We start from the raw sequence: 22,588 nt of genomic DNA, 5'->3' as shown, positions 1-22,588 counted from the left end.
TGGGTCCAAAACGTCCTGGATCCAAAACATCCTGGATCCAAAACGTCCTGGATCCAAAGAGTCCTGGATCCAAAGAGTCCTGGATCCAAAGAGTCCTGGATCCAAAACATCCTGGATCCAAAACGTCCTGGATCCAAAGAGTCCTGGATCCAAAGAGTCCCGGATCCAAAGAGTCCTGGATCCAAAGAGTCCTGGATCCAAAACATCCTGGATCCAAAACGTCCTGGATCCAAAGAGTCCTGGATCCAAAGAGTCCTGGATCCAAAACGTCCTGGATCCAAAGAGTCCTGGATCCAAAGAGTCCTGGGTCCAAAGAGTCCTGGGTCCAAAACACCCTGGATCCGTTTGTACTCACACTACCTGGGCCCCGGAGAATGCTTCTTGCTGCCTATACGTCATCACGCCGTAACACGTCACACGCATTGATGACGTCATGGCGATGCGTGGCTTTGTTTCCAGATCTTTCCGTAGACCTCGGAGTTTTTGTGCGTCTTGTCGACTGTTTTTGAATCTTTTCATCGACCAAATCTGCAGTAAACACTCCACCTCCGCATCACACCAACGTGAACCTTTCACCGCCATTGTTTGAAATGTCCGCGCATGGTCCCTCCTTCTTTTTTCTACGTCCCAACAGGCGCACAGGAAATGACCTCAGAACCGCCATAGGCCTCGTGCTCGTACACGTGCGCACGCTCGTGCTCGTACACGTGCAAACGTGCTTTACTAAAGCCCACCTCTCCCAAACGGGCCGTGGACGGCAAGCGTGCCGCTCCTAGACGTGGTACGGTTGCACTCACACTGGTCAAAGGAACCAGACTTTAGCCGTGACACGTGTTTTTAGACGCAGACGTGTGAGAAGTAACGAGAGCGTGCAGATGAATGTGTTTGTTTTTATTTGTTCCTTTCATGAAAACACTCGTTCATTACGTTGAACGCACAACGATAAATTCAACTCCCAATGACATTTGAACATTGACATGAAAGCAGCAGGTAAGAAGAATAAAGGTCTTATATTTTCTGCAGCTTTTCAAAATAAAACCAAACTAAACACTAAACCTTCAGAACAGTTTCTAACACACGCACCTGCAGCTGCTCGTCACGTTCATATGATTCAGTACGTTTAGTTAAATATAATCTTTTAAACTGAACTTTTATTCCTCCTCAGTTTTACTCCTTTAACACATGATTTGGTTTGATGTTGTTTTGCTGACGCGGACGTTTAAAGTCAAACTTCCTCTGGTTTTTAATCTCTGAGGTAAAAATAAACAACTTTTGTTTGTTTCTAACTTTAAACTTTAATCTTTAACGTCTGTGATTAAACCGTCCTGACTCTGGGACCTTTGTTCTGCTCTGTTCTGTGATATTAAAATATAATAATTATATAAACTATGATATATTTAAGCTGTAGTTGGGTTTCGTACTCGTGACCCTCGCTCCGTAAAGGAGAGAAACGTGTGATGGAAAAGGAAAGAGTGGAAAAACTAATCCCCTCTTTGTTCACACGGCCCGGGGTCACATTCCACCAGAGCCCCGTCACATGCTCCTGGTTCACACATGTGTCCCCCTGCACCCGTGTCCTCCTGCACCCGTGTCCTGCACCCGTGTCCTCCTGCACCCGTGTCCTCCTGCACCCGTGTCCTGCACCCGTGTCCTCCTGCACCCGCGTCCTCCTGCACCTGTGTCCTCCTGCACCCGTGTCCTCCTGCACCCATGTCCTCCTGCACCTGTGTCCTCCTGCACCCCTGTCCTCCTGCACCTGTGTCCTCCTGCACCCATGTCCTCCTGCACCTGTGTCCTCCTGCACCCGTGTCCTCCTGCACCCGTGTCCTCCTGCACCCGTGTCCTCCTGCACAGCATCTGCACCCGTGTCCTGCACCCGTGTCCTCCTGCACCCGAGTCCTCCTGCACCCGTGTCCTGCACCCCTGTCCTCCTGCACCCGTGTCCTCCTGCACCCGTGTCCTCCTGCACCCGTGTCCTGCACCCCTGTCCTCCTGCACCCGTGTCCTCCTGCACCCCTGTCCTCCTGCACCCGTGTCCTCCTGCACCCGTGTCCTCCTGCACCCGTGTCCTGCACCCCTGTCCTCCTGCACCCGTGTCCTCCTGCACCCCTGTCCTCCTGCACCCGTGTCCTCCTGCACCCATGTCCTCCTGCACCCGTGTCCTGCACCCGTGTCCTCCTGCACCCCTGTCCTCCTGCACCCGTGTCCTCCTGCACCCGTGTCCTGCACCCGTGTCCTCCTGCACCCCTGTCCTCCTGCACCCGTGTCCTCCTGCACCAATGTCCTCCTGCACCTGTGTCCTCCTGCACCCATGTCCTCCTGCACCCGTGTCCTCCTGCACCAATGTCCTCCTGCACCTGTGTCCTCCTGCACCAATGTCCTCCTGCACCTGTGTCCTCCTGCACCCATGTCCTCCTGCACCCGTGTCCTCCTGCACCCGTGTCCTCCTGCACCCGTGTCCTCCTGCACCAATGTCCTACTGCACCCGTGTCCTGCACCCGTGTCCTGCACCCGTGTCCTCCTGCACCCGTGTCCTGCACCCATGTCCTCCTGCACCCGTGTCCTGCACCCCTGTCCCCCTGCACCCGTGTCCTGCACCCGTGTCCTGCACCCGTGTCCTCCTGCACCCGTGTCCTCCTGCACCCATGTCCTCCTGCACCCGTGTCCTCCTGCACCCGTGTCCCCCCGTGACGCCTTCAAGTCCTCCTTAAGAAAATAGTTCCTCACAGTTTCTCTCTTTAAAGTTAAACAGTGGGGAAGTGTTTAAACATGTTATATAATCTATATAAACTATAATAGCGAGTTTATTGTTTTTATACGTTCTGTATTTATTAACTAAGAGTTTATGTTTTATCTTAAACTGTATTTTTTAGACCTCCCTCGTGTTTTTTTAAGCTGCTGGAAACTTCATTTCCCTGCAGATTTAATCCCAAAGGATCAAAAAAGAAAAGTCAAAGTCGAAGTTAATTCCGATGGAGAACTCGTTTTTCCAAATCTATTTCAGGAAGTGAACGCATCGTCCTGCAGGAGTAATGATGCACAGCAACACCTGATGCTTCTTCTCAACCCAAACACCCACAGTTCACCTTTAAAGATTGATTTCTTTACAACCACAACCTCAAAACATTGTTACCTTCCAAAAACGTGACGAAACCCTCGTTCCCGTTCTCTCAAAGGTTCAGTACGGAGCTTATTTTTGGGCAGAACCTTCCATAAAAACCTTTGGGATGATGTAAATGTTAGAACGTTCACCCAGGCTGCAGTAACGGCCGATGACTGGACAGGAAAGAGCGCGATTCCCCGGTTGGAAGTTATGCAAAATAACATAAACCCACGGTATTAAAACGGAGAAATATTGCACATGATGATGAAAAGGTAACGCCGCCCTGAGGGCATCAAACAGAATTCCTGACGGAGGATGTGGTCAGGATGACTAACGACCTTTCTGGCTTTCTGGATAACTCGTTTTCTCCAGATGGAGCTTAAGGGCGCACTCCCACTGTGCCTCCGTCCCGCACCCCGTGCTTTAGGGTCCTTGTCCCCCCCTCCAGGCCCGTTTGTACTCACACTACCTGGGCCTCGGAGAATGCTTCTTGCTGCCTATACGTCATCACGCCGTAACACGTCACACGCATTGATGACGTCATGGCGATGCGTGGCTTTGTTTCCAGATCTTTCCGTAGACCTCGGAGTTTTTGTGCGTCTTGTCGACTGTTTTTGAATCTTTTCATCGACCAAATCTGCAGTAAACACTCCACCTCCGCATCACACCAACGTGAACCTTTCACCGCCATTGTTTGAAATGTCCGCGCATGGTCCCTCCTTCTTTTTTCTATGTCCCAACAGGCGCACAGGAAATGACCTCAGAACCACCGTAGGCCTCGTGCTCGTGCTCGTGCACGTGCGCACGCTCGTGCTCGTACACGTGCAAACGGGCTTTACTAAAGCCCACCTCTCCCAAACGGGCTGTGGACGGCCCGCTGTCCGCAGTTATGCGCGGTACGGTTGCACTCACACAGGTCAAACGCACTAGGCTTGACCCGAAAAAACGGTTTTGGCCCGGTGCGGAAGGACAGTGTGAGTGCGCCCTGAGTGTGTTAGCTGGACTCCAATGATCTTCACAGATAAACCATAAAACCATCAAATAAAAGAAAATGTCAACAAGCTTTCAATAAAAGAACGATAAAAGTTTCTTAAAATGCTCTTAAACATTAAAAGAGTTCAGCTTCCTCAGTAGATGGACACGTCGTTCGCCCCTTTTAACACTGGACTCTGTGTTTGTGTCAAAACTTGAGTCTGGAGTCAAACACTGCACCTAAATACTCGTACGTCTCCACAATCTCTCCCTGTCCTCCATGAACTCTGCAGCAGAGTCAGGGGGCTCCTCCTAAAGTCAATGATTAACTCCTTGGTTTTTGCAACTTTTAACGTCGTCGGTGTAAAAACGCTCGGCTGTAGAGACTTCTGCTCAAAGTCAGGGTCCTGTTTCCTTTCAGCGTTTGTGGCGACTGCGGCTCAGTGAAAGAGCGGGTCGTCCTCCATTCGAGAGATCGACGGCTCAATCCCCAGGTCCACATGTCGGAGCGTCCTCGGGCAAGACACTGAACCGTGAATGGCTCCGCGTGCTGCGCATGGGTGTGTAAATGTGGTGTGAATGGTTAGATTAGTGTGAATGGGTGAAGGTGACAAGTGTGAAAGCGCCTTTATAAGTACAAGTCCATTCAAACAACCAAGTCCAGCTGCTTTGGACTGAACCTGCTTTGGGGACGACGACAACGACGACGACGACGTGGACAAACAAGAATATTCACAGGCGTCGGGAAGTGTTTCCTCACATCAGCAGGAATATTTGGACTGAATTCAACAGAGTTTTTGTCCCAAATGAGGTTAAAGAAACTCATTTAACGCAGATATGACCCATGCAATGACTTTATTCATACATTTAAACTCTGTGGGTAAAGTTCTAGTTAAGGTAAATATAAAGACACATCCTGATGAACACTATGAACCACATTATAAGATGATTTCAGTTGTTTTTTGACTTTTATTTGTGCTAATTTAATTTAGTAAAGTTCTGTTTTATTCAAATAATGAAAACTAAAATATTTAAACTACATCATTAAAAAAAGAGTGGTACCTGAGGAGGTGGGCTGCTGCTTTTTTCCCATTATGCAAATTGCGGCTCTGCATTTTCCCTCCTTCCGCACCCAACTGTTCCTGCAAGTCTCAGGCCGAAGCTCAGATCTCCGACGGTCCCTGAAGGAGACACAACACACCGCATCCTTCGTTAACCGGAGAGAGAAACCGTGAAGCGCCCGCACCGACCGGAGAGCACCGACCCCGGGACTCACCGTCACCGTACACAGGTAGAGGCTTGTTTTTGTTATTGTTCTTGTCGTTGTTGTTGTTTGTGAGGCGCGAGCGGAGCTGAAGCGTGCCCCTGGGCTCTGTTTCCGGGTTGGCCGCCTTTGTGCACACGGCACCGGGGCTGGTGCAGAGCGCAGAACCCCAACGTGTTTCTGTTTACCTCCAGAGTGTGTGTGAGTGTGTGAGTGTGTGTGTTTCAGACACACACACACACATCCGTGGGTAGGTTTTGTATCTTTACGGGTTTAAATATGTTTAAAGTTTGGCGGAGCAGCGGCCGCAGCGCGAGGCCCTGAGCCTGGGCCGCGAGCTGCCCGGAAGATGCCATCTGTCCGCATCATCACCGGGACATTTAACGACCGCACGGCGGCTAGCAGGGCGGCTAACCCCGGGTAACTCACCGCCACACACACCGGGGAAGGTGAGGGAGCTCCGGCCGTGTCGGTGTCACCGTCACCGGTTAATCCCGACCATCAAACAGTCAGGGATTCATAATAACGGCTTCAGGTTCCGGTGTCTGCGCCGTTCACCAGACTCCATCCAGAAAACGCTTAATTTTAATATATTTGATGGATTTTATCTCATAATGACTGATTTTTTTATTTTTTATTTTGTAAATCGATGAGTTATAAGTTGTTCTTTAATTCGGCTCAACATTAAACAAACCAGGCAACTTTGTTTTTTAGTTTTAATATGAAAAGTAAAGATTTAACTGTGATATTTGTGGTAGTTTTAAGCTAATGTTCTGCGCCGTTCACCAGACTCCATTCAGAAAACGCTTAATTTTAATATTTCTTACAGATATTATCTCATCATAAATTATTTTTTTATTTTTTATTTTGTAAATCGATGAGTTATAAGTTGTTCTTTAATTCGGCTCAACATTAAACAAACCAGGCACCTTTGTTTTTCTAATTTTCATAATAAAAGTAAAGATTTAACTGTAATTTGTGGTAGTTTCAAGCTAATGTTCTGAACTGTTCACCAGACTCTTTTCAGAAAACACTTAATTTTAATATCAGCTCACATCAAAGGACAGATATATTCTCACATTGACAAATTTTTCTGTAAAACAATGAGTTAGAAGTTGTTCTTTAATTCGGCTCAACATTAAACAAACCAGGCAACTTTGTTTTTCTCATTTTTGTGAGAAACTCTGGTTAATTAACTCGATTAACTGCAGAGTAAGTGATAATGTGACTCACTGGTTCAGGCTCAAACATTTCTGTGACGAAACGTCTCGTTTTCAAATGATTTTCTGTGAAAACGTCTCTTTAAGTTGTTTTGAAACGAGTTGTCTCTCGGTTTCTCCGATAGTTAAACGTGTTTTCTGTTTGTTTCCTGCAGAGACCATGTGGATGCTGATGTTACTCCTCGCCGTGAGCCTGTCCGGCAGCAGCGGGTCGACCAGCTCGGGCTGCGTCCCGTCGCCCACGGAGACGAGCGGCGCAGCACGTTTTCTGTCGGCGGTGGTCGACTCCCAGAGAGCCGAGCAGAGCCAGAGGCAGCACCTGGAGGCTCTGTTCAACAGGTGAGCAACACGCAACACGCAGCACCTGCTCTTTTTATAAAGTCACAATTAAAACACTGAAATGTAAAATCAGCAAATCTAAAGCAGCACTTGAAGCTTCGTTAACGTTTGACAATTTAGCAGTAAGACCTTTAAATGCCTTCACCGTGCTAATCACTGTTAGCCACGTCCGGCTGTTAGCAACTCTGGGAAGACCCAGGACCAGGTGGAGAGATTAGATCCCCACACTGGCCTGGGAACGCCTCAGGATCCCCCAGTTAGAGCTGGTTAATGTGGCCCGGGAAAGGGAAGTTTGGGGTCCCTGCTAAAGCTGCTGCGCCCGCAACCCGACCCCGGATAAGAGGCTGGAGATGCGATTTATTGTGTGTTAAATTGTAATTTTTCTGCCTTTTCACATCATGTTCAGGTGACGACAGATGAAAACGAGCCTTCTGGCTGATTCTGTCTTTTTAACCACGTGTTTTATGAAAATACACTTTTCCCCCTTTAAATAAACTAACGACCTAAAGAACTTAAGACCTAAACGATGGTTTTATTGTTTGACGTTTAATTGCGATGTTTTATCCGATTTAACAGATATGGAGAAAACGGCACCATCTCTCTGGCCGGTTTGAAGCGTCTGTTACAGAACGTGGGGTTGGATCGCATCAGGAGTGTTATGGTGCAACATCACGAGCAACCAGGCCACCACGATCACCACCACCACCACCACCACCACCACCATCACAACCACGAAGGCCCCCACCACCACCATCAGAAACGTGCCGCGCCCTCACAGACCTCTGGACAGGACGGCCCGCACGAGAAGAAGACCACGGCTGCGGCTCAGGAGGTCGGCACCACGGGGGTGCAAAGCGCCCGGCTGCTGGTGAAACCGGATGGCGCCAGTCATAAACAATTCGGCAGCCCGGAGACAGTCAGTCCTACAGGGGACGAGACCACGAGGGCGTCTGCTGCCAGGCCGGTCACTGAAAGCCAGACGCAGGGAGCGGCAGTCAGCAGAGGCGGCCACGGCCACGATCATGACCACGGCCACGGTCATGACCACGACCACGATCATGACCACGGCCACGGTCATGACCACGACCACGATCATGACCACGGCCACAACCACGATCATGACCACGGCCAGGACCACATAGACCAGAATCTTCCCTTCAACCGAAGTGCGGGCAGTGAAGAGGTACAACATCAGCTCAACCTGCTCAGTTCCTCTGTGTTCAAATCACATTTAATGTTTAAATTACAAAAATGTAACTGTGCCTCCGTCCCGTGCCCCGTGCTTTAGGGTCCTTGTCCCCCCCTCCAGGCCCGTTTGTACTCACACTACCTGGGCCTCGGAGAATGCTTCTTGCTGCCTATACGTCATCACGCCGTAACACGTCACACGCATTGATGGTGTCATGGCGATGCGTGGCTTTGTGTCCAGATCTTTCCGTAGACCTCCGAGTTTTTGTGCGTCTTGTCGACTGTTTTTGAATCTTTTCATCGACCAAATCTGCAGTAAACACTCCACCTCCGCATCACACCAACGTGAACCTTTCACCGCCATTGTTTGAAATGTCCGCGCATGGTCCCTCCTTCTTTTTTCTACGTCCCAACAGGCGCACAGGAAATGACCTCAGAACCGCCGTAGGCCTCGTGCTCGTACACGTGCGCACGCTCGTGCTCGTACACGTGCAAACGTGCTTTACTAAAGCCCACCTCTCCCATACGGGCCTGTTGCACTCACACTGGTCAAAGGAACCAGACTTTACCCGAAAACCTGTTTGGGCACGGTACGGAGGCACAGTGTGAGTGCGCCCTGAGAGAGACTGCGCCACTGAGCAGCTTTTCCATAGGAATGAATGGCCACCATTTTTCCCGTCCCGCGTCTGTTCTTTTTTCCATTTCCACTAGCGTGCCGTTAGCTCGCTGGCGTCTCTTTGCCAACTGCAAAGCTGCAGCTCCGACTGGACTTCATGGTGCATTCAGGTGCACCTTATTTTTATGGGAAAGCAGCAAAGTTTAAATCGACAACTGAATCGAAACGCGACCTCAAAACCGAAAGAACGTCCCTCGTTATAATTAGAAACATGTTAACCCGGTACTTTGTGTTCACCTTGTTGTCGTGGTTACTTAAAGGTTCATACGTAACTCCACAGTTGGTTCGATGCCGTGATTTTGTCGTCTCCTGAACGAGTTGTTGTGTTTTCCCTCCCCAGTGTCTGAACGCCACCAGCATCCTCTCCGCACACGGCATGTCTCAGGAGGTGGATGTGACCCTCGTGGATTTCAGCTTCCTCTGCCCCGCCCTCCTCAACCAGATCGACGGCGGAGCGTGTGTCCTGCACGGAGGCGCCGCAGAGCTCGAGGAGAGAGGTAGAGAAGGAAACCGCTGGACGAGGGCGATGTCTGTGCAGTGTTTGCGTGTCTGATAAAGCTTCACACTTCACACAGTTCATTTTTCATTTCTATTTCTAGATCATAACCATGGTCACGGTCACCACGGCAACCACAACGACTCGGACCACGGCCACGGCGAGCGCTCCGGCGGAGAAAGTGTCAAAAACATCACAATAGGTAAGACGGGCGGTGCCGGTGACTCGTGTTTGGCGTGGTTTCTGTGTCTGACGCTTCTGTGTGTTGCAGCGTGGGTCGGAGGCTTCGTCTCCATCACCATCATCAGCCTGCTCTCCCTGCTCGGCGTCATCCTCATCCCGCTCATGAACAGAGTCTTCTTCAAGTTCCTCCTCAGCTTCCTGGTGGCGTTGGCCGTCGGCACGCTGAGCGGCGACGCCTTCCTCCATCTCATCCCACACGTGAGGCAACACGCCGCCGTTTGTTCTCCACCGCAGGACTTTGATAACGTCGCAGCGCGTGAACTTCACGTTATCATCAAGTTAAAACGTTTAAAATCGAGCTCACGCTGCAGTTACGCTCACACGGTGACATTCGAGTTTGCGTAAAAGATTTTCTGTATTTACAGTTCCGTCAGGAGCCGTTTGACCACTCGGATCAAACGTCGTCATCCAAACCGTCAGAGTTCGACGGCAATTTGACAAATTGGCAACCAATCAGTGTCTAAACATGTAAAACACGGACAGTAAACAGCAAAAACACGCACGTGGAAATGAATAAATGTTTAATATTTGTTGCATGAGAGAGATTTAAATATTGCTGCTCCGGTCAGAAGCAGAAGCACAGCGAGTTTAAACAGAGAGTTAATGAAACGTGATGATCTCAAATCTGTTTTTCTTGCTTTGGACCAAAAAAAAGATCAAATATTTTCTTCTTATCTTGGTAAAAATGCTCTGAACCACCCATGAAATTATCTATTTTTCTAAAATTAGGATATTACCAGGTTATTTAATACGACTGCGTATTTGGGCCAAGTAGGAAAAACAGAAACAATGATGGTCCCGGGGGGGGGGGGGGGGGGGGCGGGGGGGGGTAAAGGGTTTCTAAGACTAAAGTTGCAAATCCACGTGAAAAAGTCCCAGATTTCTTTGTTTTGTTTCACCCTCCCTGTTGAACTCCGACACTTCAGAATCAACAGACGCTGCCGTGTGCCGCGCGGGCTCATGTGTGTGCCGCGCGGGCTCATGTGTGTGCCGCGCGGGCTCATGTGTGTGCCGCGCGGGCTCATGTGTGTGCCGCGCGGGCTCATGTGTGTGCCGCGCGGGCTCATGTGTGTGCCGCGCGGGCTCATGTGTGTGCCGCGCGGGCTCATGTGTGTGCCGCGCGGGCTCATGTGTGTGCCGCGCGGGCTCATGTGTGTGCCGCGCGGGCTCATGTGTGTGCCGCGCAGGCTCCCGTGTGCCGCGCAGGCTCCCGTGTGCCGCGCAGGCTCCCGTGTGCCGCGCAGGCTCCCGCGTCTGCAACAAACAGAAAAATACTGTTTCTGGAAGTTTAGAAAGAACGAAGGACGCCACGAGATCCGATGAGAACACGAATAATACGGCAGGGGAAGAAACGCTGCATTGGGACTTTGAATCAAATAAAACTGCAACTTTTCTCCTAGATTTACTACTTTAATCTCATAAATCTGCAACTTTATTTTCTTGAAATATTACCCCCTTCCCCCCGTGTCCGTAATTCATTTATTTTTTCATACGTGGCCCTAATACGCCGCCGTAATGACGAAGAGTGTTGGTTAATCTCAAAAATCAGCTTATACGAACAAAGGAAACTAAAGTTGGACTCACCTGAAACTCTTGGGTAGATGGTGGTGAAGAGTCATGTGTGTGTGTGTTCATATCTCAGTCTCAGGGGGGTCACCATCACCACCACAAGGACTCTGGGACGGCGTTGGCGGGAAAGCACGTCCACGAGGAGGAGGAGGAGGAGAACCTGGACGCGGTGTGGAAGGGTCTGACGGCCCTGAGCGGCGTCTACATCATGTTTCTAATCGAACACTTCCTGACGCTGGGGAAAATGTACAAGGACAAGAAACAAAAGGTCAGTTTGATCAAAATCACCCGTCACCATGGAAACATGAGGTGTAATATCGTGTTTGTGATGCAGTACGTAATAAAAACGAGGCGTTCACGGCGTCCAAACAGATCCAGAAGCAGTGGGATCAGAACGACAAAGGGGATCCAGAGAAGCAGCCGGCTCTGGAGGAGAGCGACCTGAAGCCGACTGAAGGTGAGACGCACACAGACACTGATGACACGGCTGTAACGGTCGCCACTCACCAAACCGACTAAAATCTTCTTAATTTCGGAGGCTCCACGCTACGTTGCGGGTAAATGTTTGTCCCCATGGTCGTGCAATAAATTATGCTGGTACAGAAAAACATTGTAGTGGCTATGAAATGTTAAATTATGACGGCAGCAAACGTTAAACCGGTGATTTGTTGTGTGTCGCACTGAAGTCGCTCCCCGACGTCACTGCGGTCGAAAATAGTTCCCCTCAGAAGAAACGCAGCGTCAGCGCTCTGTAAAAGTTTCGTAGCGTGGCTTTGATCCGAGCGCAGCGATGATGCAATGAGTATTATATTATTATAATATATTATATATGGATGGTGTCTGCTGCAGACGGTGATGAGGAGTTGTGATTACAGGTGCAGACTGGATCGGACCGCTCCCATCTGTGGTTCTGATGAGTCATTAATCAGTGTTTCCTTTTTCAGAGTCAAAGTTTTACATTTGCAATGTCTTGAAATTCAATTACTGTGTTCTCCGCACTATAAGTTGCACCTAAAACCCTTCAAATGTCTCCAAAGCCGACAGGGCGCCTTATAACCCGGTGCTCCTTATATATGGACCAATATTGAGCCACAACAGGTCTCCAACTACGGTGAGCAGCCGCCGACTCTATTTTCCCCGTAGAAGAAGTAACGCGCGGTGCATGTTGAGATATACGACTGCGTGAAGCGTGCCGTTTCATTTCCATGTGTGTGTTTGTGTAAAGAGCCTAAAATGGCTCCTGTTAAGAGACACGCTTACGACGCAGAGTTTACACTCAAGGCCATTAGTCACGCAGTAGAACACGGGAATAGAGCAGCAGCCAGAGAGTTTAACATGAACCAATCAATGGGGCCGAAGTGGAGGAAGCAACAAGACGACCTGCGCCGAGTAAAGAAGACTAAACAGAGTTCAGAGGGAACAGAGCGAGACGGCTGCAGCTGGAGGACAAACTCCAACAGTGGGTTGTTGAACAGAGAGCAGCAAGTAGAAGAGTCCGTACAATCACTGTTCCACTGAAGGCAACAGCGCTAGCACGCTAACTTAACATCAATGAGTTTAGAGGCGGTCCTTAACGTAACCCCAGCCTCCACTGTAGCGTCTGTTCTATGCTCCTTATAGTGCGGAAAACACGTTAATAATATTCAAATGTATTTCTAAATAACACTTTGGCCTCTTTTCTAAGCATGCGTTGCTCTTTAACACTGTTCTCTCAGTGAAAAGCACTGAAACAGATGTTTATGCAACAGACAGAGGCACTTTATTATTCTTTCATCGACCGCGCCCCTCAGCAGCTGAGACACAGAGTGAGTGTAGAGCCGTGACCGGAGGTGTGAAGGTGAAGAAACACATCCCAGACGTTAGTCAGCAAAACTAAGTTGAGCTCCAGGCTGTGACGTCTTCCTGCAGAAGAGTTTCACCCGTTTGACTTCAGTGTTACGCTCTTCCTCCAGACGTGGAGACCAACGGCGCCGGTATGTTCGGCGACCACTCGGGCGGCCCGCACGGCGGCAGCCTAGCAGAGGAGGAGCAGGTGATGCTGGCGCCACAGGTGTCCGTCGTCTCGCCGCAGGGCTACGGCGGAGCGTCTGGAGCTTCCGCCTACACCGCGGAGGACTGCGAGAACAAATGCCACTCCCACTTCCACGACACGGTCGGCCAAGCGGACAGCATGCACCACCACCACCACGACTACCACCACATCCTGCACCACCACCACTCCCAGAACCACCACCCTCACAGCCACTCCCACTCCTACTCGGAGCAACACTTCCAGGAGGCCGGCGTGGCCACGCTCGCCTGGATGGTCATCATGGGAGACGGGCTGCACAACTTCAGCGACGGCCTGGCCATCGGTAAGTCGTTTCCGTCAGAGTATGAAGTCACGTCTGGGGTTGGATGTGTGTCGTGTGTTATTCTGAGTGATGATCAGTGACGAGTGTGTTGTGTTCTGCAGGCGCTGCCTTCAGCGAGGGTCTGTCCAGCGGCCTCAGCACGTCTGTGGCTGTTTTCTGTCACGAGCTGCCTCACGAGTTAGGTAAGACCAACCTGAGAGGACGTCCTTACCCTGAAACTGATGTGTCTGACTGTACATTTTGATTTGTCGTGTGCACTTATGTGTCCGGCCGACTCTGTTTCCCAGGGGACTTTGCGGTGCTCCTGAAGGCGGGCATGACGGTGCGTCAGGCCATCCTTTATAACGTGCTGTCGGCCATGACGGCCTACCTGGGCGTGGTGATCGGTATCTTGATCGGACACTACGCAGAGAACATCTCCATGTGGATATTCGCCCTCACAGCCGGACTCTTCATGTACGTGGCTCTGGTGGATATGGTGAGTCAGCGCACACAACACAACACAACCTGCAGTCACACACCGGGTGTTTCTGCAGTTTCCCTCACGCTACACACCCGGCCACGCCTCCTTACCGCAGACGTATGGGCACCAAGACAAGTGGGTTCAAAAACAGTCTAATACTTGTTCTGTTCGTGGTGAAGGACGGAGAGGATCCGTTATTTGCTCTCAGGGCGTAGAGAGAAAGCGCTCAGCTGTTTCCCAGCGAGGCCGAGCTCCAGTCAGCAGCATCTGTTCTGCTGACTCAACAGGTCTTGACTGGATGTCAGAGAGCAGCAGCCTTCAGGACCAGCTGGCCTCTTCACACACACACACAGACACACAGACACACACACACACACACACACACACACACACACACACACACACACGAGAGCTGAGCTGCCACAAACCGCTGCTGTCTGGAAAACCCAGCGCAGCTTCACTTGTCCCGGGCCGACCTCTTGTGGTCACGGCCCTGAACTGCGCCCACACAGGAAACCGTGTCAGGGTTTCCCCCCCCATTATATTAAGGAGCCCCCCCCCCCACTTAAGTTTAAAGTCATTTAAATCAAGTTTTTAGTCATTTTACTTCAGTTTTAAGTCATTTTGCTTAAGTTTTTAGTCATTTTGCTTCAGTTTTTAGTCATTTTGCTTCAGTTTTAGTCATTTTGTTTCTGTTTTTAGTCATTTTGCTTCAGTTTTAGTCATTTTGTTTCTGTTTTTAGTCATTTTGCTTCAGTTTTTAGTCATTTTGCTTCAGTTTTTAGTCATTTTGCTTCTGTTTTACGTCATTTTGCTTAAGTTTCCACTCCTAACGGGGAAAAGGAAACTGAAACTTCTCAGAGATCCTTTATTATTTAGTTTGAGAACAAAAAACAACTAAAACAGAAAGAAACAAACTGAAATTCTTCCTTTACATGTTGATGTTTGATGTAACTGTGTTCTGGTTCTGTTGGAGAACTTTATTTGGACCTTTTGGACTTTAACTCTTTAAAGACAGGTTCTGATGCTGAGTCAGCTCATTGAGTCAAACACTGATTTACGCTGAGTTTGCATCGTGGCTGATTATTGCTGTAGAACTGTGATTTTAACACTTTAACACCGATTCATTTCTCCTTTAATACGAACCCGACCATTAAAGTGTCTGATTAAACACAAAAGAGCATTCAGGCGACAACGCTGCAGTGGAAACACAGGAAAACATGGATTCCTCTAAGTGTCTTTGTCTTTTCTCCAGGTGCCTGAGATGCTGCATAACGACGCCGGGGACCACGGCTTCAGCCACTGCGGCTTCTTCCTGCTGCAGAACGCCGGCATCCTGCTGGGCTTCTGCATAATGCTGCTAATCGCCATTTTTGAGCACAAAATCCAGCTGGACCTGGGGTACTGAAGGTCGCCCCAGAGCTCCACGTGTCTCCGTCACAAGTGTGGCGCCTTTCTTTACGTAGACCAGTCCAGTCACCTTGATTTAGTTAGTACTCCTTACAAACGCAGACGTCAGACGTAACGTAGGTCGTCACCGCGCTGACCCCTCTCCCTGTTGTTGTAGCTGACGGACGCAGACGCTCCGCGTTCACGAGCTGCGGAGGCGCAAAAATACCGGCGTTGCTTTTTCACGTTCAAAAGTCAAAGTCCAAACTGCTCTGATGGCGATCTCTCGGCCTCTTTCCCCATCAGTTTATTCAGTTTTGACCCCATCAAGTCTGTTTTTTACCATTTTATTTGCACATGCGAGGTGTTGGAAGTGTCTGTGTCGCTGATCAGTGTTTCCGTAGAAACCCAAAGTGCCCCAGTGTTCGTCCAAAACCCTACTTCACATTTAAACCACAGCCAAAATTAATCTCTGCGAGCAAAATTAACAGGATGACGGACTTATGATCATTTTACATGATTCATTAATCCAGTAAAATATAGTCACGTGTCGCTGAAGCAGTGAATTATTGTCGTTGCAGATCCATTTTCTGTCGACAGACGATTCTAAACGTCCAAATCCGCTCCACGTCGCTCGCACAGACTCGATCACTTGAGTGTGTTTCAACCCGCGTGGATCTTTAGTCCCACGGAGACGCAACGTTTCTTCTTCCTGGGAGTCCGGAAACGTCTACGCACTATTTTCTTCTGGTCTTTGCATCGACTCTGTAACCGCGATAGTCCGGTAAAAAGCAGGCGGCGAACACAACGTAGAGCTGCAACGATTAATCGCAGAATCCATTAGTTGTCAAGTATTTAATCAACTATTTTGATATAGATTTAAACATTTTGAGTCTTTTTTAAGGGAAAAAACTTCTTCAATTGAATATTTCCTGGTTTCTTTTCTCCGCAGACGCTAAAATGACAACTGAGGACGTCATCTTGAGCTTTTTCTGTCATTTTCCAGCAAATCAATCGAGAAAATAATCGCAGATGTGATAAAAACGTTGCTTCTGGATCGCTCACAGTTATCGGACGGTGGCGTAACTTGACCCACACGATGTGTTTTGACGTTCACCGCGCTGCTTTGAATATAAAAACCTGCAGGAAGTTCTCCTCTGACCCCCATCAGCAGATTAGAGTCCGTCTAAAGGGTCCGCTGATCAGCAGGTGTGCGGACATGAAGCCAACACCTGGGGCTCTTATTCAGTCGTCGGACAATCTGATAAAACCTCTGCTGGATGAAATAAAACATGGAAAAGTTTTGCTAAATAAGCAGAAACTTCATCCGTTAAACGACCCCGAGTGTCTCTGACGTTAAACCGTTCCTTTCCAACGTTCAGTCGCGTCTTTGTTCTCATCGGAGAGATTAACGTTTAGTTTTACGTCAGTTCAAAAACGACCAGAAAGAAAACGTGCACTCGCGCAAAGAACACACCGTGATCATTTTATTATATATTCCAATGAGATGAAGATGTGAAGATTATAATCTCATGAAGCGTTTTGCATTTTTACCGTTGCTCAGATTAACGGCGAGCAGATGTTTCCCTCAGCTTTACGTCAACGCGTTTCTCTGCGCCCTCCCACTGAACGCCGCGCGTTGTCTTCTCTGGACCGTTGGCGCTCGCTCACGACCTTTGACGTAGAAGCGCAGCGACGTGTCCGTAGAGGAACTGACAGCAACACAGAGGGGAAGCTCAGCGTGTAGGTCTGTCGTTGTAGAGCGTTTCTTTATTAGTTTTATTTTATTGTTACAGTAGAAGAGTTTGTCGCTGCCACAACTTTCAGAAAGTCACTTTTTAAACTTGTTCGTTGTCTGTTACAATGTTTTTCCTGTTCGGGCTGAAAGTGGACGTTGGTCCCGACAGAGGTCACACTCCATCATGAGCTTTTTATGTCTTTAGCGCTATGTTTCATAAAACATTATAAATGTTTAGGTCAAAGAACGGGCCTCATGAAGAACCAGTCGTACCATAGTTTTGTTGTTTTTGTTTGTTCTGAGGTACAAACACATTTCGTCGTAGAGGCGTTTATTTCACTAATGCAGAGCTAACACTGTAACAGTTGCTAGCTTCCCGTTTGCTAACATTTTGAGTAATTGGCAACCAATTGGCCTTTGGTGCCATCAGTGAACACTTCTTTGACATATATGTACAATTATATATTCATAGTTAAATATTTCTGTTACAGTCAGAGTCCAAACCTGACAAAGCTGCAAAGAACCTGAATGAAAAAGCACATTTGGCGCCTTTTCTACGTCACGTTTCGTCACTTAAATCCGCGTCTAAACCAACGCTGATTGGTTCGCTCGCTGCAAAACTTCTCCAGATTTCCTCCGCTGCACGTTACAGCGACTGATCTGAGAGTAAAACACAACGCACCCCCCCTGGTGTTTGCTGTGACTTAAGGTATCCCAGTGCTGTTAAAGGTCGACACACACCGACCTTTAATACATGACTGCAGAGGATTTTAAAGATCATCCGAGGGTCTTTTTCTGCACTTTAATCATCAAACGGAGAAATACGTTACTAGTTGTTACACAGTTGTTCATCGTGCTGCCCCGAGCTAATCACTGTTAGCCACGTCCGGCTGTTAGCATCTCTCCGTGATTTCGACCTTAATAGTTGTTACACAGTTGTTCACCATACTCCCCCGAGCTAACCACTGTTAGCCACGTCCGGCTGTTAGCATCTCTCCGTGATTTCGACCTTAATAGTTGTTACAGAGTTGTTCACCGTATTGCCCCGAGCTAACCACTGTTAGCCACGTCCGGCTGTTAGCATCTCTCCGTGATTTCTACCTTAATAGTTGTTACACAGTTGTTCACCGTACTGCCCCGAGCTAATCACTGCTAGCCACGTCCGGCTGTTAGCATCTCTCCGTGATTTCTCAGTTAATAGTTGTTACACAGTTGTTCACCGTACTGCCCCGAGCTAACCACTGTTAGCCACGTCCGGCTGTTAGCATCTCTCCGTGATTTCTACCTTAATAGTTGTTACACAGTTGTTCACCGTACTGCCCCGAGCTAACCACTGTTAGCCACGTCCGGCTGTTAGCAACTCTCCGTGATTTCTCAGTTAATAGTTGTTACACAGTTGTTCACCGTGCTGCCCCGAGCTAATCACTGTTAGCCACGTCGGGCTGTTAGCATGTCTCCGTGATTTCTTTAATAGTTGTTACACAGTTGTTCACCGTGCTGCCCCGAGCTAACCACTGTTAGCCACGTCCGGCTGTTAGCATCTCTCCTGGATTTCTCCGTTAATATTTGTTACACTAAAAAAACTGTCTCCGTGGATTATTTGATGATTAAAGTGCAGTAAAAGACCCTGGGATGATTTTACGCAGGAGTTATACGTTAATTATTTAAAATATAAGGCCACAAATATTTTCAGTTTTGGCATTTCTTCCTAAAAACATCATATTTTTGAGTTGGCTGTTGATACCGTATAACATAACAATGTTATTACGAACATCTCAAACTCCAGAACAGCTTCAAATGTACGATTCTTTCAGTTGTAGTCATCGGTTCTCTTATTTTGGCGGGATCTTCTGTATTTTTTAGTGTTCTTTCTCCTGTTCCTCGTCTTCATCAGGTTCTTTAACTTTGCTATAAATGATACACTCTCCAAGGATCTCTTAAAGTCCGATCAGTTACACATTTATTTGAAGTTAAGAGCGTTTGAATCCGACGCAGCACACTCGTGAAAATCCTCCATAGGAAACAAATGAAGAGAAAGTTGAGACGTAAATGTTCTTGCATGAGGCCCGGTGTTCCCTCACAGGTGGTTCTGTTTAAAAAACTGAAACAAGGTCCAGAAACACACGTCACTGTGTTTGTTACAGCTACAATATTATACCATATGTAATATTTATGTAAAACACTGGACGAGCATGTGTTGGTGAAGTGTGAGTCAAATCGTTTCCAACAGAAAGAAAGGTTGAAGTCGTTCTTTCATGTTTTTGTCTAAAACTACGTAAAACGTTAGAAATGAGTCGGTTCATGAAGATGTTTGATCTGAATTAATCTCTTTTTATGGGGAAAGTCGACTCGACTCGTGGTCGTGTTTGAGTCGAACATTTGTTTCGTCCGGCCCGATGAAACCGATGCACCGAGACGAGAGGGCGTCTTAGAAAACAGGAAGTCCGTGTCAAAGTGGAGTTGCGGTCACGAGCGGCGAGTTCCTAATGTTAAGAACAAACTTGTGAGGATTTCAGCACCAGAGCGTCTGCACATTAAATTCAATACCTTTATTTTCAAACGACCATTTCCAGATATTTCCAGACCTCCATTAAGTTCTTGAACTTAGATTAACGTACCGTATTTCCTGCACTATAAGGTCACCACATTATAAGGCGCACCTTCACTGAACGTCTTATTTTGAGACTTTGTTCATATATAAGGTCACCACATGATAAGGAGCATAGAACAGACGCTACAGTGGAGGCTGGGGTTACGTTCTGCATCCATTAGATGGAGCTGCGCTAAAGGGAACGTCAACACAACAGTCAGGGGAGGTCGTCTTGTTGCTTCCTCCACTTCGGCACCATTGATTGGTTCATGTTCATCTCTCTGGCTGCTGCTCTGTTCCCGTGTTCTACTGCGTGACTAATGGCCTTGAGTGTAAACTCTGCGTCGTAAGCGTGTCTCTTAACAGGAGCCATTTTGGGCTCTTTACACAAACACACACATGGAAATGAAACGGCACGCTTCACGCAGTCGTATATCTCAACATGCACCGCGCGTTACTTCTTCTACGGGGAAAATAGAGTCGGCGGCTGCTCACCGTAGTTTGGAGACCTGTTGTGGCTCAATATTGGTCCATATATAAGGAGCACCGGATTATAAGGAGCACTGTCGGCTTTGGAGACATTTGAAGGTTTTTAGGTGCTCCTATAGTGCGGAGAATACGGTAATCAAGTTGTAAAAGGGACTTTTGTGTAACTTTATCAAGCAGCCGTCGGTCGGTGGTTGTAAGTTTACAAACGTTAAATCCTGTTTTCACGTCCGCGACCCTTTCCCGGGCCACATTAACCAGCTCTAACTGGGGGATCCTGAGGCGTTCCCAGGCCAGTGTGGAGATCTAATCTCTCCACCTGGTCCTGGGTCTTCCCCGAGGCCTCCTCCCAGCTGGACGTGCCTGGAACACCTCCCTAGGGAGGCGCCCAGGGTTCATCCTTACCAGATGCCCATTGAAGCTAAAATATCCAATTTCTCACAAACTAGAGTTTAAGACGTTTAATAACCGGAGTACGAGTTAATCAGAATTTAACTCATCCCACAGAATGTTTCTGCTCCACAGGTGAAAAAGATTATAGTTAAACCGCAAATCCTTCACTAATGTTTCCGTAAAGCATCGTGTTTGTGCCGCGTACGCTGCGACCTCTAAACTCCTCATCTATCGTGTTAGTTTGTGGAAATGACCAGTTTTTCCTTTTTCTTACGTGATCCGATGTTTCCTCATTTACCACGAGGCTAATTTTACTTTCACGACATGTTCGTTCGCCTCACGTGCATAAGAATATTGCACTAACTGCCAGTTATTCACCTTTGTCTGTTACGACATTCATCCATAAAAAAATTAATTCATTCAGTCACAAAGTGATTCACGAGGTGAATGTTGCAAATTTTACACTTTATTTTGAAAATACACTCAGTTAAATGAAGCTCTAATCCTCCGTTTGTTCATTTTGTCACATTTCTTGTTTGACGGTTTTGATAAAACCTTATTTAGATCCTTTATTTCCGTCATCTCTACCAAAAGTCCCGCGGACCGACACTCGCTCGCTGCGTAAATCGCAGTTACTCCATCCGACCGTTGCCGATCGGAACAACTGTTTGACTCTTAAACTGACCATCGAGTCCAGTCGACGCCTGTAAACCAAACATTCAACCAACGGATGTTTTGCTGCTGTTTAAATGGTGTTCCTGTTATTCTGTCCACCCCCTCGGGCAGCTGAATCACTGTGCTCTTTGACATTCCTGAAATAAACTCTGTCACCTTCACCTCGTCTCTGTCGGAGCTTCTTTGGTTTTCAACTGACATCACTTTCATTTGTCCGGGTCGGTTTATCTGTTGGTCACGAGGTAAACATCTCTGTGTGCATGTGTGTGCATGTGTGTGTGTGTGTGCGCGTACTCCAGGAGACAGTAGAGAGAGGTGTGTGTGTGTGTGTACGTACTCTAGGAGACAGTAGAGAGGTGTGTGTGTGTGTACGTACTCTAGGAGACAGTAGAGAGGTGTGTGTGTAATCTAGGAGACAGTAGAGAGGTGTGTGTGTACTCTAGGAGACAGTAGAGAGGTGTGTGTGTGTGTGCGTACTCTAGGAGACAGTAGAGAGGTGTGTGTGTGCGTACTCTAGGAGACAGTAGAGAGGTGTGTGTGTACTCTAGGAGACAGTAGAGAGTTGTGTGTGTGCGTACTCTAGGAGACAGTAGAGAGGTGTGTGTGTGTGTACGTACTCTAGGAGACAGTAGAGAGGTGTGTGTGTACTCTAGGAGACAGTAGAGAGGTGTGTACGTACTCTAGGAGACAGTAGAGAGGTGTGTGTACGTACTCTAGGAGACAGTAGAGAGGTGTGTGCGTACTCTAGGAGACAGTAGAGAGGTGTGTGCGTACTCTAGGAGACAGTAGAGAGGTGTGTGTGTACTCTAGGAGACAGTAGAGAGTTGTGTGTGTGCGTACTCTAGGAGACAGTAGAGAGGTGTGTGTGTACTCTAGGAGACAGTAGAGAGTTGTGTGTGTGTACGTACTCTAGGAGACAGTAGAGAGGTGTGTGTGTAATCTAGGAGACAGTAGAGAGGTGTGTGTGTACTCTAGGAGACAGTAGAGAGGTGTGTGTGTACTCTAGGAGACAGTAGAGAGGTGTGTGCGTACTCTAGGAGACAGTAGAGAGGTGTGTGTGTACTCTAGGAGACAGTAGAGAGGTGTGTGTGTGTACGTACTCTAGGAGACAGTAGAGAGGTGTGTGTGTAATCTAGGAGACAGTAGAGAGGTGTGTGCGTACTCTAGGAGACAGTAGAGAGGTGTGTGTGTACTCTAGGAGACAGTAGAGAGGTGTGTGTGTACTCTAGGAGACAGTAGAGAGGTGTGTGCGTACTCTAGGAGACAGTAGAGAGGTGTGTGTGTACTCTAGGAGACAGTAGAGAGTTGTGTGTGTGCGTACTCTAGGAGACAGTAGAGAGGTGTGTGTGTACTCTAGGAGACAGTAGAGAGTTGTGTGTGTGTACGTACTCTAGGAGACAGTAGAGAGGTGTGTGTGTAATCTAGGAGAC

General features: G+C 48.2%; 1 protein-coding gene across 3 annotated transcripts; it reads left to right on the top strand.

Annotated features, from left to right (window-relative positions):
• The first annotated feature begins 5,266 nt into the window (after positions 1-5,266).
• slc39a6 (solute carrier family 39 member 6) lies at positions 5,267-21,313 on the top strand. 3 transcript variants are annotated; one of them, XR_014593520.1, is made up of 13 exons: positions 5,267-5,366; positions 6,715-6,898; positions 7,475-8,081; positions 9,103-9,259; positions 9,362-9,460; positions 9,530-9,699; positions 11,144-11,338; positions 11,443-11,527; positions 13,023-13,424; positions 13,526-13,606; positions 13,712-13,902; positions 15,143-19,652; positions 19,717-21,313. XR_014593520.1 is itself a non-coding variant. In XM_083928515.1 (12 exons), exons 2-12 carry the CDS (start codon positions 6,720-6,722, stop codon positions 15,293-15,295), a joined length of 2,319 nt encoding a protein of 772 aa, XP_083784641.1. In that variant the 5' UTR covers positions 5,267-5,366; positions 6,715-6,719; the 3' UTR covers positions 15,296-21,313. The 3 variants fall into 3 exon arrangements, 2 of the variants coding, with proteins under 2 accessions (XP_083784641.1, XP_083784642.1); XM_083928515.1 differs by having other exon boundaries at positions 15,143-21,313; XM_083928516.1 differs by lacking the exon at positions 5,267-5,366 and adding an exon at positions 5,747-5,788 and having other exon boundaries at positions 15,143-21,313.
• Positions 21,314-22,588: the final 1,275 nt, after the last annotated feature.

The sequence above is a fragment of the Echiichthys vipera genome (genome assembly GCF_963691815.1).
Source record: "Echiichthys vipera genome assembly, chromosome: 15".
Classification (NCBI taxonomy): Eukaryota; Metazoa; Chordata; class Actinopteri; order Perciformes; family Trachinidae; genus Echiichthys; species Echiichthys vipera.
Note: the sequence above shows the minus strand (reverse complement) of the source record. Positions and strands in the feature narration are given on the sequence as shown.

What these genes read in the sequence shown, in the direction of transcription:
- slc39a6 (XM_083928515.1), top strand. Translation starts at nt 6,720, where the DNA reads ATGTGGATGCTGATGTTACTCCTCGCCGTGAGCCTGTCCGGCAGCAGC. An exon ending in CTGGAGGCTCTGTTCAACAG is followed by an intron (nt 6,899 to 7,474) that starts GTGAGCAACACG and finishes CCGATTTAACAG; the next exon opens with ATATGGAGAAAACGGCACCA. An exon ending in CGACCTGAAGCCGACTGAAG is followed by an intron (nt 11,528 to 13,022) that starts GTGAGACGCACA and finishes CTCTTCCTCCAG; the next exon opens with ACGTGGAGACCAACGGCGCC.